Below are 17,270 nucleotides of genomic sequence, written 5' to 3' on the forward strand. Positions count from 1 at the left end.
TATATGATAGTGTGGTATGGGAATGAGTGTGTGTGTGTAGAGATGGGGGGGCTATATGATAGTGTAATATGGGAATGAGGGCGTGTGTAGAGATGGGGGGGCTATATGATAGTGTGGTATGGGAATGAGTGTGTGTGTGTAGAGATGGGGGGGCTATATGATAGTGTGGTATGGGAATGAGGGCGTGTGTAGAGATGGGGGGGCTATATGATAGTGTAATATGGGAATGAGGGCGTGTGTAGAGATGGGGGGGCTATATGATAGTGTGGTATGGGAATGAGGGCGTGTGTAGAGATGGGGGGGCTATATGATAGTGTAATATGGGAATGAGGGCGTGTGTAGAGATGGGGGGGCTATATGATAGTGTAATATGGGAATGAGGGCGTGTGTGTAGAGATGGGGGGGCTATATGATAGTGTGGTATGGGAATGAGGGTGTGTGTAGAGATGGGGGGGCTATATGATAGTGTGGTATGGGAATGAGGGTGTGTGTGTAGAGATGGGGGGGCTATATGATAGTGTAATATGGGAATGAGGGCGTGTGTGTAGAGATGGGGGGGCTATATGATAGTGTGGTATGGGAATGAGGGCGTGTGTAGAGATGGGGGGGCTATATGATAGTGTGGTATGGGAATGAGGGCGTGTGTAGAGATGGGGGGGCTATATGATAGTGTGGTATGGGAATGAGGGCGTGTGTAGAGATGGGGGGGGCTATATGATAGTGTGGTATGGGAATGAGTGTGTGTGTGTAGAGATGGGGGGGCTATATGATAGTGTGGTATGGGAATGAGTGTGTGTGTGTAGAGATGGGGGGGCTATATGATAGTGTGGTATGGGAATGAGTGTGTGTGTGTAGAGATGGGGGGGCTATATGATAGTGTGGTATGGGAATGAGTGTGTGTGTGTAGAGATGGGGGGGCTATATGATAGTGTGGTATGGGAATGAGGGCGTGTGTAGAGATGGGGGGGCTATATGATAGTGTGGTATGGGAATGAGGGCGTGTGTAGAGATGGGGGGGCTATATGATAGTGTGGTATGGGAATGAGGGCGTGTGTAGAGATGGGGGGGCTATATGATAGTGTGGTATGGGAATGAGGGCGTGTGTAGAGATGGGGGGGCTATATGATAGTGTGGTATGGGAATGAGTGTGTGTGTGTAGAGATGGGGGGGCTATATGATAGTGTGGTATGGGAATGAGTGTGTGTGTGTAGAGATGGGGGGGCTATATGATAGTGTGGTATGGGAATGAGGGCGTGTGTAGAGATGGGGGCTAAGGGGAAACTTTACTTATCACAAATGTGTTATGGGCCTAGTACAGAGCCCTGTTGGACGCCCTACTTCAGGAGAGCTGTGTAGAACAGTAGGGATTTATATCGGGTCGAGTAAAGAACCCTTATGGATTTGTAACGGGCCGGCTGAATACTAAACCCCGTAGGACGCCATACTTTAGGAGAGCTGTGAAGAACAGTAAGGATTTGTAATGGGCTGAGTACTGAACCTTGTGGGACCCCCATTACTTCAGGAGAGCTGTGTAGAACAGTAAGAATGTGTAATTAACTGAGTACTGAACCCTGGGGGACTTCACTACTTCAGGAGAGCCTTATAGAGCAGTAAGGACCTGGATGTGGCCCTCTCCTGCTCCAGGCAGAAGATAAAGTCCCTGAGGTTGACTCGCGTGATCCGCTGACGGAGCTGTTGGCGGGAGGAGACGGCTGTGGAAGAGCCGTCCCCTGAACCCGAAGCAACCTGAGGACAAAGGGACGACATTACAAAAGTTACATCTACTAGTAAGTGATTTAGGGTTGTTTTAAGTGACTTAAAATATCTGTGTTGGCAATGTGTATTAAAACAAGTAGGTTCAAGCAATAGTAATGCAGGCAGGGAACAAGCGATGCAGTCTTACTAACTAGAGAAATGTCAATTCAGCTCTCACAGCCCAGGCTTGTGCGTGCATCACCACAGTTTCATACAAGGTGTGTGCACAGCCTGAGGGAAACGGTCACACCCTTACCCTACGGCTCCAACACGCTGAAAAAGCTTTCAAGATTCTACACCACCTAAAAAAATACTTGAAAACAGCCATTACCAATGTGATATCAAACGGTGTGGCTTGAATTGATGCATTGTTTTGCATACTCCTGAAATGTCGTGAGGCTTGTTTGATTGGGTGAGGAAATTGTACGTCTTAGTGAACTCAGTGCCTAACCCAATAACCCTGTGGTGGTGTATGGTGAAATAAGTGGTTAGGACTATTTAGAATCACTAGGGGGGAAAAAACTTCAAAATGTCAGTTTTACAGTGCCTTCAGAATGTATTCACACCCCTTTACTTTTTCCACATTTTGTTGTTACAGCCTGAATTTTAAATGGATTAAAATGAGATTTTGTGTCACTGACCTACACACAATAACCCATAATGTCAAAGTGGAATTTAGTTTGTAGAATATTTTAGAAATTAATAACAAATGTAAAGTTGAAATGTCTTGAGTCAATAAGTATTCAACCCCTTTCTTATGGCAAGCCTAAATAAGTAAAAGCGGACTTAACAAATCACATAATAAGTTGCATGGACTCATTCAGTGTTCAATAATAGTGATATGATTTTTGAATGACTAAACCCATCTCTGTACCCCACACATACAGTTACCTGTAAGGTCGTGAGGTAGTGAATTTCAAGCCCTGATTCAACCAAAAAGACCAGGGAGGTTTTTAAATGCCTCACAAAGAAAGGCACCGATTGGCAGACATAAAAAAGCAGACGCTGAATATCCCTTTGAGCATGGTGGTTATTAATTAGGCTTTGGATGGTGTATCAATACACCCAGTCACAAAAAAGATACAGACATCCTTTCTAACTCAGTTGCCAGAGAGGAAGGAAACTGCTCAGTGATTTCACCATGAGGGCAATGGTGACTTTAAAACAGTTACAGAGTTTAATGGTTGTGATAGGAGAAAACTGAGGATGGATCAACAACATTGTAGTTACTCCACAATACTAACCTAAATGACAGAGTGAAAAGAAGGACTTCTTTATAGAATACAAATATTCCAAAACATGCATCCTGTTCGCAACAAGGCACTAAAGTAATACTGCAAAAACTTTGTCCTGAACACAAAGCGTTATGTTTGGGGCAAATCCAACACTACACATCACAGAGTACCACTCTTCATATTTTCAAGCATAGTGGTGGCTGCATCATGTTATGGGTATGCTTGTCATCGGCAAGGACTAGTCACTAGGGAGTTTTTTAGGATAAAAATAAATGGAATACAGCGATAAACACAGGCAAAATCCTAAAGGAAAACCTGGCTCCGTCTGCTTTCCAACAGACACTGGGAGAATAATAACCTACAACACAAGGCCCAATCTACACTGGAGTTGCTTACCAAGACAACATTAAATCTTTCTGAGTGGCCTAGTTATAGTTTTGACTTAAATCTGCTTGAAGATCTATTGCAAGACTTGAGAATGGCTGTCTAGCAATGATCAACAATCAACTTGACAGAATATATTTTTTAAAGAATGATGGGCAAATACTGTATAATCCAGGTGTGCAAAGCTCTTAAGAGACTTACCCAAAGACTCTCAGCTGTAATCGGCCAAAGGTGCTTCTACAAAGTATTGACTCGGGTGTGAATACTTTTGTAAATTCAATATTTCTGTATTACATTTTCAATACATTTGCAAATATTTCTAAAAACATATTTTTACTTTGTCATTATGAGGTATTGTGTGTAAAATATATTTCATCCATTTAGAATTCAGGCTGTAACACAACAAAATTTGGAATAAGTCAAGGGGTATGAATACTTTCTGAAGGCACTGTATGTAATGGTTGTTTTGTGAGCCAATAGTGGTTCCTATTATATAAATTGAGTGTATATTCTACTTCTCTGTTCTGAGAGCCTGAGGAGAGAGCTGACACTAGAGGATAGGAATGAGGCTCCAGGTCCATACAGGAACACAATCAGAGCATTATACAGCTTAACCGCCTGCAGGCGTGGTAACCTCCTGCACACAAACACGCACACACCCTATGCCCAAGGGTGTGTACTCCATACTGGCACAATGAACGCCCCCAACGTTACACACCCAGTGGAGTCTCCAACGAGACGCTACAATCACCCACTCCAATCAAGCATGATGGATAGCACGAGATCACTGCTCTTCTGACTAAAATCGGTCAAAGATCCTCTTGTGATATAACGGTGATCGGTCTGCTCAGGGAACTCCCTTTCACATGGGAAGCTGGAGCACATTGAAGTGAATAGGAAATTCAGCAAGTCTTGGAGGGCAGTGGAAGTTGATAAACTATTGATAAAACCCAATGTGTTTCGGCCCTTAGCTTTCATCAGGTTTTTTTGGAACACATTACAAATAATTGTTCATCTTGTAGTCTTCTCGTCTCTGAGCAGCTTTCTTTGTAACTACTCTGCCCTGAGGTTGGATCCCCATGCAGCCCCAGCAGGCCCCTTAGCTCCCATCTGCAGGCGTGATCAGGCTTGAGATATAGACACATCAGCCTGCCATGAGCCCCTCAGGCCGTTTGGGTATGTATGAGGAACGGCTAACAAAGGAGTCAGGCAACCTTTCTGCTTTTCTAACTTATTAGCTACGGTAGAAAATAAACAGCCCATAAGGGACTACCTTGTTGACTTGCTAACTATCCAGCTATCTAGCTAACAACTAACTGTATGACTGTAGTCCAACATACCCATCTTACAAACAAGCTAGCAACAAATTCAGCTCGCTGATTTGAAAGACTAGCCAACTTCCTGACTAGCTCCCCAACTGGCTAACCTATCAACTGATTGACTGACTAGCTTGCTAGCCGTTCATATAGCTTAGCAATTCACCATCCCTTTCACGCTGAGGCATCTGTCAAAGTTCATGATTACACCCGCCCCTTCCCTACAATGTTCCCTCACTTGCATTCCCTCCCTCTCCTAATACCAGGCTCTCACCCCGCACAGAGCCCCCTTTGTCTGGGATCGCTGGAGGGAGACCTCTGGGCTGGAAGTGGGTGGGGGTGGAAGGTGGCGTGACTGAGGCGCCCATACTGCAGCCGCCCCGGGCTGTGTTCCCCCCTCAGGCTTATTTCTGCAGAGCTGAAATCTATGGCTCCCCTCAGGGGGTGAGAGGAGGGGGGCTTGGAGTGGGTAGAGCAGTGCAGACACCCACAACAAGCCTAGAGGCACACGCTGACCCCCTTCACTCAACTCTGGTCACATTCACGCTGCTGGATAGAAAGGGGTGGGGTGTATGTGTTTGTGTGTACTGATGACAGAGGAGTAGAGTGAGCGAAGTTATCCCCACTTAAAAAATAATAATGTTTTCTTCAAATGTGATGGAAAGTCAGATGGTGAAAGTAATTGGGGAATGAGGATATCTGTCAACTTAGAATATAAACACATGACTAGGATATTCATAATGCAACATTTTAGCACCCTTACCTCTGTGCCCGATGTGGAGCTCCCTGGCGAGTCCATCTTGCGTTTCTTGCGGGGCCCGATGGCAGCCAGGGCAGTGAGGTTGGCTTCACGCTGACGGATCTGGGCCTGCTCTGCCTGCTGCATCTGAAAGACAGAGAGAGACACAGACATTTATACTCTCCTGTCTGATTTACACCCTGAACAGGATCTATCATTGGTAGCATAAAAGCTGGAATAGAGAAAGTTACAGTGCCAAGAAGCCAACGGCCTGAATCAGGCTAGCGTGAGTGTGTGAAAGGGGCATTGTATCTTCAGGCATTATGAGGTCACAAGGCAGAGTGGGGCTCTGTAGGCCTAGCCAACGTTGCCTCAGGTCAGGTCCCTGTCTGTCTGTCTGAGTGATGAAATGGTAGAGGCAGAACCAGGTTATGCCTCTCTGCACATCCTGAAACTAGTCCATCACACAGGCCAGAGGCCTGGAGGGCCAAAGGACTGATGGTTTTCTTTCTACCTGGTAGTAGTAATGATTTATTGATGTCACTGATTGATTGGACAGGGAGTCCATTCACCTGATGTCCAAGGTCTGAATTAGTCCCCAATTAGAAAGAGATAATACAAACCAGAGGTGTTTTGGTTTTTGGCCCACTAGGCGTTAAACCAGGGGTGGCCAACCCTCCTCCTGGGGAGCGACTGGGCTTGTACGTCTTTGTTCCAGCCCAGCACGAACACGTGATTGAGCTAATCAAAATACTGATCAGCTGGTGGGCTGAACAAAACCCTGCATGCCCTGTAGCTCTCCAGGACCAGGGTTGTTGACCACAGCACTATAACTTTCAGGACCATTCAACATGTCCTGACTTGAGCTCCCCTGTCCTGATCTTTATGGAGAATGCTCTCTGACCTCAGTGTCTTGGGGCCCGCTCTGGGTTGTAGTGGCGAGGCACTGTCAAGACAGACAGTGTAGCCCAAGGCAGAGCTATAATATGGGGAGAGCTAGCTTCAAATAGTGGCATGGTTGGGGAGGTAAGAGGTCTATATAGACTATATGGAGAATTTGTGTATTTTGGTGGGAAGTTCTTGCATACCAGTCTGTAGCTGACAATGGACTACATCGTTTTTTTATATTGTACATGAATATTGATAATATGTGTTGGCATGTGGAGGGAAACACAAAAAAATGAAGCAATTACCTCCTTAGCTTTCGCCTTCAACCGAGCTTGTTCTGGGTCCTCCTGTCTGGCGCGACTCTATAGAGTAGAGAGAGAGACAGGTCAGAGGGAAGGAGAGACAGAAAAGGTGCATACCCTGTTACGATTGCTTAAGACATGTTATTGACATAAGAGTCAGAAACCAGTGCTTATTAAACATTTACAGCGCATTTGGAAAGTATTCAGACCCCTTGACTTTTTCCACATTTTGTTATGTTACAGCCTTATTCTAAAATGGATTTGTTTTAAATCCTCATAAATCTGCACACAATACCCCATAATGACAAAGAAAAACATTATTATTTTGAAATTTTAGCAAGCTTAAAGATTAAAAACGGAAATATCACATTTACTTAAGTATTCAGACCCTTTACTCAGTACTTTGTTGAAGCACCTTTGGCAGAGATGACAGCCTCGAGTCTTCTTGGGTATGACGCTACAAGCTTGGCACACCTGTATTTGGGGAGTTTCTCCCATTCTTCTCTGCAGATCCTCTCAAGCTCTGTCAGGTTGGATGGGGAGCGTCGCTGCACAGCTATTTTCAGGTCTCTCCAGAGATGTTCGAGCGGGTTCAAGTCCGGGCTCTGGCTGGGCCACTCAAGGACATTGAGACTTGTCCCAAAACCACTCCTGCGTTGTCTTGGCTGTGTGCTTAGGGTCATTGTCCTGTTGGAAGGTGAACCTTCATCCCAGTCGGAGGTCCTGAGCGTTCTGGAGCAGGTTTTCATCAAGGATCTCTCTGTACTCTGTTCATCTTTCCCTCGATCCTGACTAGTCTCCCAGTCCCAGCCGCTGAAAAACATTCCCACAGCATGATGCTGCCACCACCATTCTTCACCATAGGGATGGTGCCAGGTTTCCTCCAGAGATGACGCTTGGCATTCAGGCCAAAGAGTTCAATCTTGGTTTCATCAGACCAGAGAATCTTGTTTCTCATGGTCTGAGAGTCCTTTAGGCAAACTCCAAGCTAGCTGTCATGTGCCTTTTACTGACCAAGGCGCTTCTCCCCAGATTGCTCAGTTTGGCTGGGTGGAGCTCTAGGAAGAGTCTTGGTGGTTCCAAACTTCTTCCATTTAAAGAATGATGGAGGCCACTGTGTTCTTGGGGACCTTCAATACTGCAGAAATGTTTTGGTACCCTTCCCCAGATCTGTGCCTCGACACGATCCTGTCTCAGAGCTCTACGGACAATTCCTTCGACCTCATGGCTTTGGTTTTGCTCTGACATGCACTGTCAACTGTGGGGCCTTATATAGACAGGTGTGTGCCTTTTCAAATCATATCCAATCAATTGAATTTACCACAGGTGGACTCCAATCAAGTTGTAGAAACATCTCAAGGATGATCAATGGAAACAGGATGCACCTGAGCTCAATTTCGAGTCTCATAGCAAAGGGTCTGTATACTTATGTAAATAAGGTATCTGGTTTTATGTTTAATACATTGGCAAACATTTCTAAAAACCTGTTTTCGCTTTGTCATTATGGGGTATTGTGTGTAGATTTTAAAGGATTTCTTTTTATTTAATCAATTTTAGTGTAGGGCTGTAACGTAACAAAATGCGGAAAAAGTGAAGGGGTCTGAATACTTTCCGAATGCACTGTATTTAAAAGGGATAGTTCATCCAAATTACAAAATGACACATTGGTTTCCATACACTGTAAGCAGTCTATGGACAAGGTATGACATAAATCCATGCTTTGGTTTAGTTTCCAGGGCACCGTTTCCACATGCTAACGTTTTAGCATTTGTGGCACAAATCCCATTCAAGTCATGGGCCGATATTAGAATTTTTCGCGCGTCATGTTCAAATCATCTATAACTTTATTGAGGTTCACAATTGATTTTAGATACTTTCAGATTATTTGGACATGATGCTTGAAAAATGCTAATAATATCGGTCCGATGACTTGAATGGAATTTGTGCCACAAATGCTAAAATGTTAGCATGTGGAAACAGTGCCAGGGAAACTAAATCAAGTTTAGTTTCCCTGTGGAAACTAAACCAAAGCATGGATTGCGGTCATACCTTGTGCATAGACTGATTACAGTGTAAGGAAACCAATATGTAACATTGGGTGAATAATTTGGGTGAACTATCCCTTTAACCACAAGATACATCCAGCCTGAATGAACAACAATTCATAATAGTAACTATAATATAACCATAGAGATCCTATTAAATTACTAAAGGGGCTATGTCATAAACCCTCAAAGTTCCAGAATAATAATGTCAGTCATTGTGGTCAGGGAGAAATCCAAACCAGCCTAATTGGAATGAATGGCAGCAGAGGCGTAGGTGATGCACTTCCTGCTTTTACTTATGAAGGCAAATAAAAGTAAGGCATGTGATATATCAGAAAGCGTAATATAATTATTTAAAACATTATCATAATATACAGTTCATACAGGTTTTATACCAACCTTCTGTATAAATAGCCTCTAAAATATGTAAACAGACCATCAATGTCTACATTTTTTTGTTTTCTTGGGAAGCTGTGAGTGTTATTATATGATTCAATATCAGTACTTGTTGCATTTACAACTTGTCTAAGTCCTATCATCAACTGATTTCAGCCAGTGTATGGCTGTGGATGTTGTATGGAATGTTGACATATTGGCAGTTAAATTTAACAATTATTGGAATCATTCCACTAAAACTGGTTTGCTACACTCTCAGAAAAAAGGGTTATTCGGCTGTCCCCATACCAGAATCCTTTTTGGTTCCAGTTAGAACTCTTTTGGGTTCCATGTAGAACCCTCTGTAGAAAGGGTTCTACCTGGAACCCAAAAGGGTTCTACCTGCAACCAAAAATTGTTCTTCAAAGGGTTCTCCTATGGGGACAGCCAAAGAGATAGCACTTTTTTTCCTAAGAGTCTAATTAGCTAACAAACATTCTGTGCAAGTAATCTTCAGCTTTGAGTGTGAGTGTGTGTGTGGTGTGTGTGTACGTCCCAGTGGAGGTCTTATGATGTCTGTAGAGGGAGATGTGGGCTCTGTTCAAACGCCACTAATTACCTCTGTTTTCAGGTGTCACATCCTTCCCATGGGGTGGACACACACACGCACGCACACACACACTCAACTGTACACACACACACACACACACACACTTTTGTTGATCAACTCAAAATAGCGCAGCTATTAACGGGCACTTCTCCAGTTCAACTTGTGTTTGGGGGTAATGCAGTAAAGTGGTAATAACATAATGACCTAGATCCGGTGTGTATGTAGTCAGGTGGTGGTCTGTGTCTCTACTGAACTGTACTCTGTTATGTAGGTACCTTGGCAGCCTTGAGTAGGACCTCTCTCTCCTGTTCGTCCTTCCTCTGTTTCTCCATTCTGTCCAGCTGCTCAAAAAAGCGGAGCTGGGCCCTAACGTCTGTCGACGGCTCATACCATTCCTCATCCTGAAGAGAGAAGGAAAGGACAGGAGAGAGGGAGAGTGAAAGAGCGAAGGAGAGTGAAAGAGAGAGGGAGAGTGAAAGAGAGAAGGAGAGTGAAAGAGAGAGGGAGAGTGAAAGAGAGAAAGAAGGGACAGGAGAGAGGGCGGGTGAAAGAGAGAAGGAAGGGACAGGAGAGAGGGAGAGTGAAAGAGAGGGAGAGTGAAAGAGAGAGGGAGAGTGAAAGAGAGGGGGAGAGTGAAAGAGGGGGAGAGTGAAAGAGAGGGGGAGAGTGAAAGAGAGAGGGAAAGTGAGGGTGAAAGAGAGAGGGAGAGTGAAAGAGAGAGGGAGAGTGAAAGAGAGAAGGAAGGGACAGGAAGGATGGTGTTTATGTAGTTTGTGTACTGTTCATGTTGTTGTTCATACGTTATTTGTGTGTTTTTCATGTACTGTTCATGTACTGTTAATGTACTTCTGTTCATGACAACCCCTACTCTCCCTGCTCCTACCTTGCCCCCGTCGGTGCGGTGCTGGGCGATAGTGGACACTTTCTCCAGCATGGATCTCAGCCTGGCCTGGGTAGCATGGGAGATGTAGTTCACTGTCTCAGCTGGGACCTCGGTCACCCCAAACCTCTTGGCTGAGAGAAAAAACATCAGCTGGGGTTAAAGGCACACTATATTGGGACAGCCAATCAGTGCCATTATCTGGGGTGGAACGGCAAGGTGTGGTCAGTCATTTACTGACGATCGACAAGACATCAGGGCCGAGCTCCACTACTTTCAGCAGCTTGTGTCTTACACCAGTAATTTCCTTTCAAATCCATGAAGGTAAGTGAACAAGTGCCTCTCATCTGGTATGACCTACCAGTCTCCATGATGCGTCTGTGCAGCAGGCCTGGCGGGAGGAAGGCCTCGTCCTTACAGGAGCGGATCTTGGTGCCCACCAGCTCAGAGTTGGTGGCCATGATGCGGGCGTTTTCCTCGTTCAGGTTCACCCCCGCCATGGACGCCACGTCGTTGATGTCATCATCATCTCTAAAGACATACAGTACACACAGATCAGGGGGGTGCCCCAGAAGATCATAGTGTTGGCCAGATAATCTCTTGATTTTCTGGTTCATTAAAGAAAGCTAAATAACATGGTATAATATGGTTTGGCGGTTGCCTAGTCAATTACACCATGTCGATTTCAAGTCAATTTCTCAGAGGATATGAAGGGACGGGAGATTATTTAGCTTTAGTATGTTTCTGAACTCTAACGTTTTCTCAAAATGTGTGAAATACTGCCATCCTGTGGTTGATCTGTTTACATGCATCATAATGGTAAAGTATCAAAGTATCTTAGGGTGCTTTCACACCGAACTGGTTTGGAGAGTCTTTTTCTAACTCTGGTGCATTTTCCCTATTAATTTGTTTTGTTTGGAGTGGTGTGAACACTATCCACACTAGAAAGCGCATTAAACAACGCATGGTGGTTCGCAAAAAAAGGATGGTCTCAGTCCGATTCAATTCGCACTGTTGTGCAGTACGCTGCAGGTGTGAACATTCTGGACCAAACACAGGAAAATAATCAAGAGTCGAGCAGTATTATTGGTTGTTTGACTGCAAGCATTTGATGAAATACACGCAGCATCATAACTTGATATCTCTGAAACATTCTGTGAGTAGCAGCGCATTTATGAGCGCATCCAAGATTAGGGGAGACAGGGTCTATACTGGGGATATAGGCTACTGAATATAGCCTATTCCCGTCGCAGTTAGAGCGGCTATTGCGCCGTTTCCTCCCGCATGTTGTTGGAAGTCCAAAGTGAAAGAAATATGAAGATTGGGACACACAAGTGATGCTTCATGATAATCATAAATTGATTTTTGTTTAGGAATTTTTGTTTGTTTGACATTTGGCAATGTAAAACCAACCTGACCAAATGAAAAAAATACAATGTAACAAATAATTTTACTATAGCTCAAAACTATGTGTGAAAACGCCGTAAGCCTAACAATGCCAAGAGCCTTACATAGGTTTACATTGGGTCAGATACCCACAATGAGACAATAGTTTTCCTCTGACAACCAGGATATTACATTTACATTTTAGTCATTTAGCAGGCGTTCTTATTCAGAGCAATTTACAGGAGCAATTAGGGTTAAGTGCCTTGCTCAAGGGCACAGACAGATTTTTCACCTAGTCGGCTCGGGGATTCGAACCAGGGACCTTTCGGTTACTGGCTCTTAATCGCTAGGCTACCTGCCACCTTATAACGTACCTGAACGTCCCACCTCCAGGCTCATTCAGCTTCTTCTGATTGGCAGAGGCCTGGGCACCAATGCCCACAGGACTTCTGCCTGGGATAATAGCGGGTCCTCTTGTAACTACGCCTGACAAATTAACAAGACATATCATTACAAGCTGTTCAATAGCATGGTGAGTAAATAGGCCTTTGTGCAGTGCTCTTAACCAGGGGTTTCCAACTCCGGTCCTGGGGCATCCCCTGCTGGTACATTTTGTTAGAGCCCAACATTATCACGCCTGAGACACCTAATAACAATCCAGGCCTTGAGTGGTTGAATCAGGTAGGAAAAACTAGTGTCCGCTGGGGAAAAACTCTGCCCTTCAACAATAGTAAAAGCACAGATGGAGAGCACTGGGACGTCATATCGAGCTTGTCCATTGTCTGCATAGGGGGAGAGAGAGGATGCTATGCAGTACTAGTACCTTGTGGTCGTATGGTCTGACTGATGACCATGGGCATGCGGGTCTGGACTCCCTGGACTCCTGCTCTTCTCACACCCTGGAAGAGAGAATGGGGAGAGAGAACATGAACATGAAGACAGAAAATGGAACTCACAGTAGTTGAGCGAAGTGGCACATAACAGACAAAACACAACTAATATAAAATAACATAGAATGGCCTCAAGTGTGTGTGTGTATGTCTGTTCTTCTATGCCTATTATAGAGAGACATAACCTAGAACGGCCTCAAATCAATTCTACTAGGCCTATCATAGAAAGAACCATTAGAAACTGCAGCGCTTCTCTCCAGTGTCTAAGTCCCGGAGGGTCGTACCAGGGCAGTAGTAGGTGTCCTGACGATGCCCGTGGCGGGGAGCCGGGCCCTGATGGTGGTGGTGGAGGGGATGGCCAGGGCAGAAGCGGAGGTGGAGGCCAGAAGAGACTGCTGGTTGTTGAGAAGAGACAGCCGCAGGGCAGGGAGGCTTTTCTGTACAGAGGGAAACACATCTGGGTTACATTGATAATGTCGTCAACAAATTACTGTCTATATTTTGTATAATTACACAACAGGTCTGCTATGAAAGTTAGTGTAACACTTTACATTAAGTTGCTCTTATACCTGTGCATTAACACTAATTACACTAGTAACATCATTGTAATAACTTGATCCATAGTACTTTAGTAATTGCATTTCAATTGCATAGCAATAAGCTAAAAAAAAGGGCAGGAATGATAGGGGCAGAGGGTTAAGGGTTACAAACAAAAAACAAACCTTGAGGAAGGGGATGAGGTACGGCTGTGGAGAGGATTTCAGCTCAGCCTGCAGACTCGTGGTGAACTCCTCAGGCTCGATTTTAGCATCCTAATCAAAGAGAGGGGCACGATAAGTGTGAAAAGCACTTTAAAATGAAATGTCATGGACCTTTTCATTCCCTATACTTCTGCTGACAATAAAACGACATAACTAAACACTTTATAATAACTTTAATTTATAAACATGAATAGGTAATTCATAAGGCATGTGTTAATGATACAAGGACTAGGTAATCTACTCATGAGAATTTCCAACTATAGTAGTCCTCTATAGGAGTCTTGACTCACCAGTAGATCCTGCACCAGGGTCTTGACGTTCTTGGATGTGTCAGGGGAGGGGGAGTTGTGGGACGCCAGCTTGATCAGGGTGGACAGGAAGTTCTTGCACTTCTTCACATTCTCTTGCATTTCCTGTAAGAGAGGAGAATGGGTCATTCAGTATGATTAGACTTTCCATTCAAATGTGCTTCTCATGTCACCACCACCTCTGGTATTATAAAACTATATTAAATCAAACTTTATTTTTAAGAGGATTTAAAAATCACAACACACTTTACAGTAAACAACACTTTCCCCAAGGGGGACATTAGGCTACAAAAAAGTTGGTAAACCCCGCACTGTCCAGGTCTAGCAAAGTGTCAGTAACAAAGTACCACTGTTGACAAAAACAAGTAACACAACTGACGAACCTGGGAGACTGGTGCAGTTCCTGTGGTAGGGGATGCGGAGGCACTGGCTGCTGGAGTGTTCAGGGTGATAGTAGGCCGTACAGCACCAGGCTTGGCCAGGGCCTGACCCCCTGTGATCACCGACTGGGCCTTCTGAGGGGTGGTCATCTTCACTGACACAGACGCACCCGCAGGAGCCATGGTAACAGACGCACCCGCAGGAGCCATGGTTATGGCCTTCTGGAGAGAATGACAACAGGCAGAAATATGACTACAACTTTTATAGAGTAGTGGAAACAAAACAACCGTTATAACACAACACACACAGCTCCGTTGAGACTAAACAACCATTATTACAACATGACATAAATGAAAGAACTAAAATAACAACCAAATAAAAACAGGGCTGGAATATGTAAAATGTCTTTCATACAAATTAATTTACAATCTACTAAGAGGATGTAGTTTGCAGCTACTATAATTAGGTGTGTGTTTTCTGACAGAGGGCCTTGATTGGAGACAAGTGCACACCTGTATAGCAGGGCTAGAGGGAGAGGGGGACTGCGCCATTCTTGCCTGGAAAGGGGATGCCAGACGGACAGCCTGGGGCGTACCAGGGGCCTGCAGAGAACAGAGGGAGCAAGGGGTCCGAGGGGCATTGGATGAAGAAAAGCAGTCATTACGGACATTAGTACCGGGATACATGGTCAACTTGTTGTGATTTCCTAAAAGTGAAACCACACTGGTGCAACACTAGAGGGAAATGAATAGGGTGAAGAGGAAGAAACAGCAGGACACCCCTACAACATCCGGGTAGACCTTCAGTTGCGACAGATGGCAGAGAACGCCTCTCACGAATGGGACTCTACAGCCGCAGCAGACGCTGCACCAAGACCCAACTACTAACCACAGGCACAAGAATCTATGGTCTCACGAGACTGGGATGCTGATGACAAGCTCTTCTACAATCATGTACAACATCATCTCCCAGAATATTCCTGACCTGAGCAGCATCGATCTTATGCCAACCCCACAAACAAACAGCATGACTTTTAGTCAGTTAGACTTTACTTGGACCAATCAAGAGGATTGTGGATGTGGACACTACATGACAGACAGACACCATTAAGACAGACAAACATGTTTAATATGATATAATCCATTCCAGCCCCCCTCCAGACAACTAGCCTGATTCCTCCATACAGTACCTGGCTGGGAGTGCTGACTCTGGTGGCCCCAGCGGTGGGGGTTCCAGGCTGGGGGGAGATGTTGGAGACAGCAGCCTGGCCTTGTTGGGTCTTAGCCTGGGCCTGGGCTAGAACCTGCTGAGGCACCATCACCAGCTGGCCCGTGTCCGTACGCACCAGCACCATACCTGAGGGACAAATACAGTCCGGTCACATCTTTCTCAATATGACATTTTAAATGGTCAACTTTTTTGTTGCTCTTTTGCGAGTTTTTTGGCCTAAGCAAAAGTGAATAGCACAGACTAGACTATAGGCTACAGACTATATGAATATGCTTAATTGAATGACTAATGGGTCAAAACATTCCAGGGTGTCATATCCTAGTTTCTAAAGGCTCTACAACATCAGTAGGGTTCCTTACCGGGTGGTATGGTAAATCCAGGGGGTAACTGAATGGTGGTCTTCTGTGGTGGTCTGATGGCCAGCTGTGGTGCAGCAGTCCTCGTGGTACTTGCCAACAGCCCAGGTCTCTGCTGCTGTACGGAGGTGGCCATCACAGGAGCACCGGGCGGCCTCACGATGGTCACTGTGGGTTGACCAACTCCATTAACCGTTGGTTTCACCCCAGCTGTGAGAGTGGGACTCCCCACACTCTGTGCCTGGCTTATTGGTGAGTTAACAACAACAGGAGAGGGAGACCCTCCAAGAATTATTGATTGGCCAGCAGAGACTGGCTGGTTGGGTGCCACCATTTTAGTGTGCATGAGAGTGTTACTGTGGTTCATGACCTGAGTGGTGGTGGCCCCTAGGGAACCTGCACCCTGTGTGACCACTGCAGAAACCTTGGGGTCTATTACTCCATTCTGTGAGGCAATGGCCATGAGGTTGGGCTGTCTTTGCAATGCAATAGTGGGAGTAGTAGCCACTGCAGATTGTTGAGGTCCAGGAAAGTTTGGCAGAGAAGGAGGCTGTGAAGTCATGGACACAATGATATTGGAGTTGCCCGCACTGACAGTACTTATAACAGTGCTGCTGCCTGACCCAACTTCAGAAGCTGCTGGCGAGTTGACCAACTTCACAGCTACAGTGCTACCGTTAAAACTCTGTAAACCAGGTGAAGCAGTCCTGATAGTTGTTGTTGTTGTGATGTTTGGGTTGGGAGCAGTCACCACCGATGTGCCAGCAGGACCCAAAACAGTCCCTCTGTTGAAGCTAGTCGGCTGAGCAGACAAAGTTACTGATCCTGGTGGTGCGGTGGAAATGGTTTGAGATGCGGCTCCATATGTTTGTAGATTGGTACCAGCGTGTAGAACACCCCCAGTAGTGATGGAAGAGGTAGAAGTGGTGATAATCTTATTGGAAATCGCCTGATTCGCGATGGGTTCCGCGTTTAACACCGCTTTTGGGTGTCCTTGTTGTGGCGGCTCCAGAGACCCCACTTGATCACGCAGTTTCCCTGAGAACTGGCTGACAGCCCCCGTAGATGCTTCTCGCTTGATATTGGAATATGTGGCGGGCGAAGTCTTTTGGCTGACAAGTTGCGATTCCAAAGAGCCCACTAAGTCACTTACAGCTTTTTCGTCTACCTCATTGAAGAGCATGTCCTCCAGTGGGTCGGAGGCTCCCGCCATCTTTGATGATAGACCGTTGTGCAAATCGTAATTTAGAATGTACGCATGCGCGTGGGCTTTGTGGCCCTTTCGAATGTAGAAATAGAATTTCAAGAAAGGACCACCATACCACTATTATGGAGATTTGCGCTGGATATTGCACCTCAAAGTTTTTCATTCCACAAGACGCCGTATAGTAGTGCTTCAAAACATGTATCATAAAGATGTAGAAGGAAA

At 45.2% G+C, this 17,270-nt stretch overlaps 1 protein-coding gene across 1 annotated transcript; it reads right to left on the minus strand.

Annotated features, from left to right (window-relative positions):
- Window positions 1–1,170: 1,170 nt before the first annotated feature.
- On the minus strand, window positions 1,171–17,054 carry LOC311134718 (transcription initiation factor TFIID subunit 4-like; the record flags this gene model as incomplete). Its single annotated transcript, XM_084168489.1, has 15 exons — window positions 1,171–1,746; window positions 5,454–5,576; window positions 6,623–6,679; window positions 9,925–10,050; window positions 10,533–10,663; window positions 10,891–11,060; window positions 12,290–12,401; window positions 12,739–12,814; window positions 13,090–13,242; window positions 13,528–13,617; window positions 13,857–13,979; window positions 14,258–14,476; window positions 14,768–14,857; window positions 15,445–15,611; window positions 15,845–17,054. The coding sequence occupies 15 exons, from the start codon at window positions 17,052–17,054 to the stop codon at window positions 1,585–1,587; spliced, it is 3,009 nt and encodes a 1,002-aa protein (XP_084024615.1). The 3' UTR covers window positions 1,171–1,584.
- Between the last annotated feature and the right edge of the window lie 216 nt (window positions 17,055–17,270).

Source organism: Coregonus lavaretus (genome assembly GCF_964263955.1).
Source record: "Coregonus lavaretus genome assembly, chromosome: 9".
In the NCBI taxonomy this organism is placed as follows: domain Eukaryota; kingdom Metazoa; phylum Chordata; class Actinopteri; order Salmoniformes; family Salmonidae; genus Coregonus; species Coregonus lavaretus.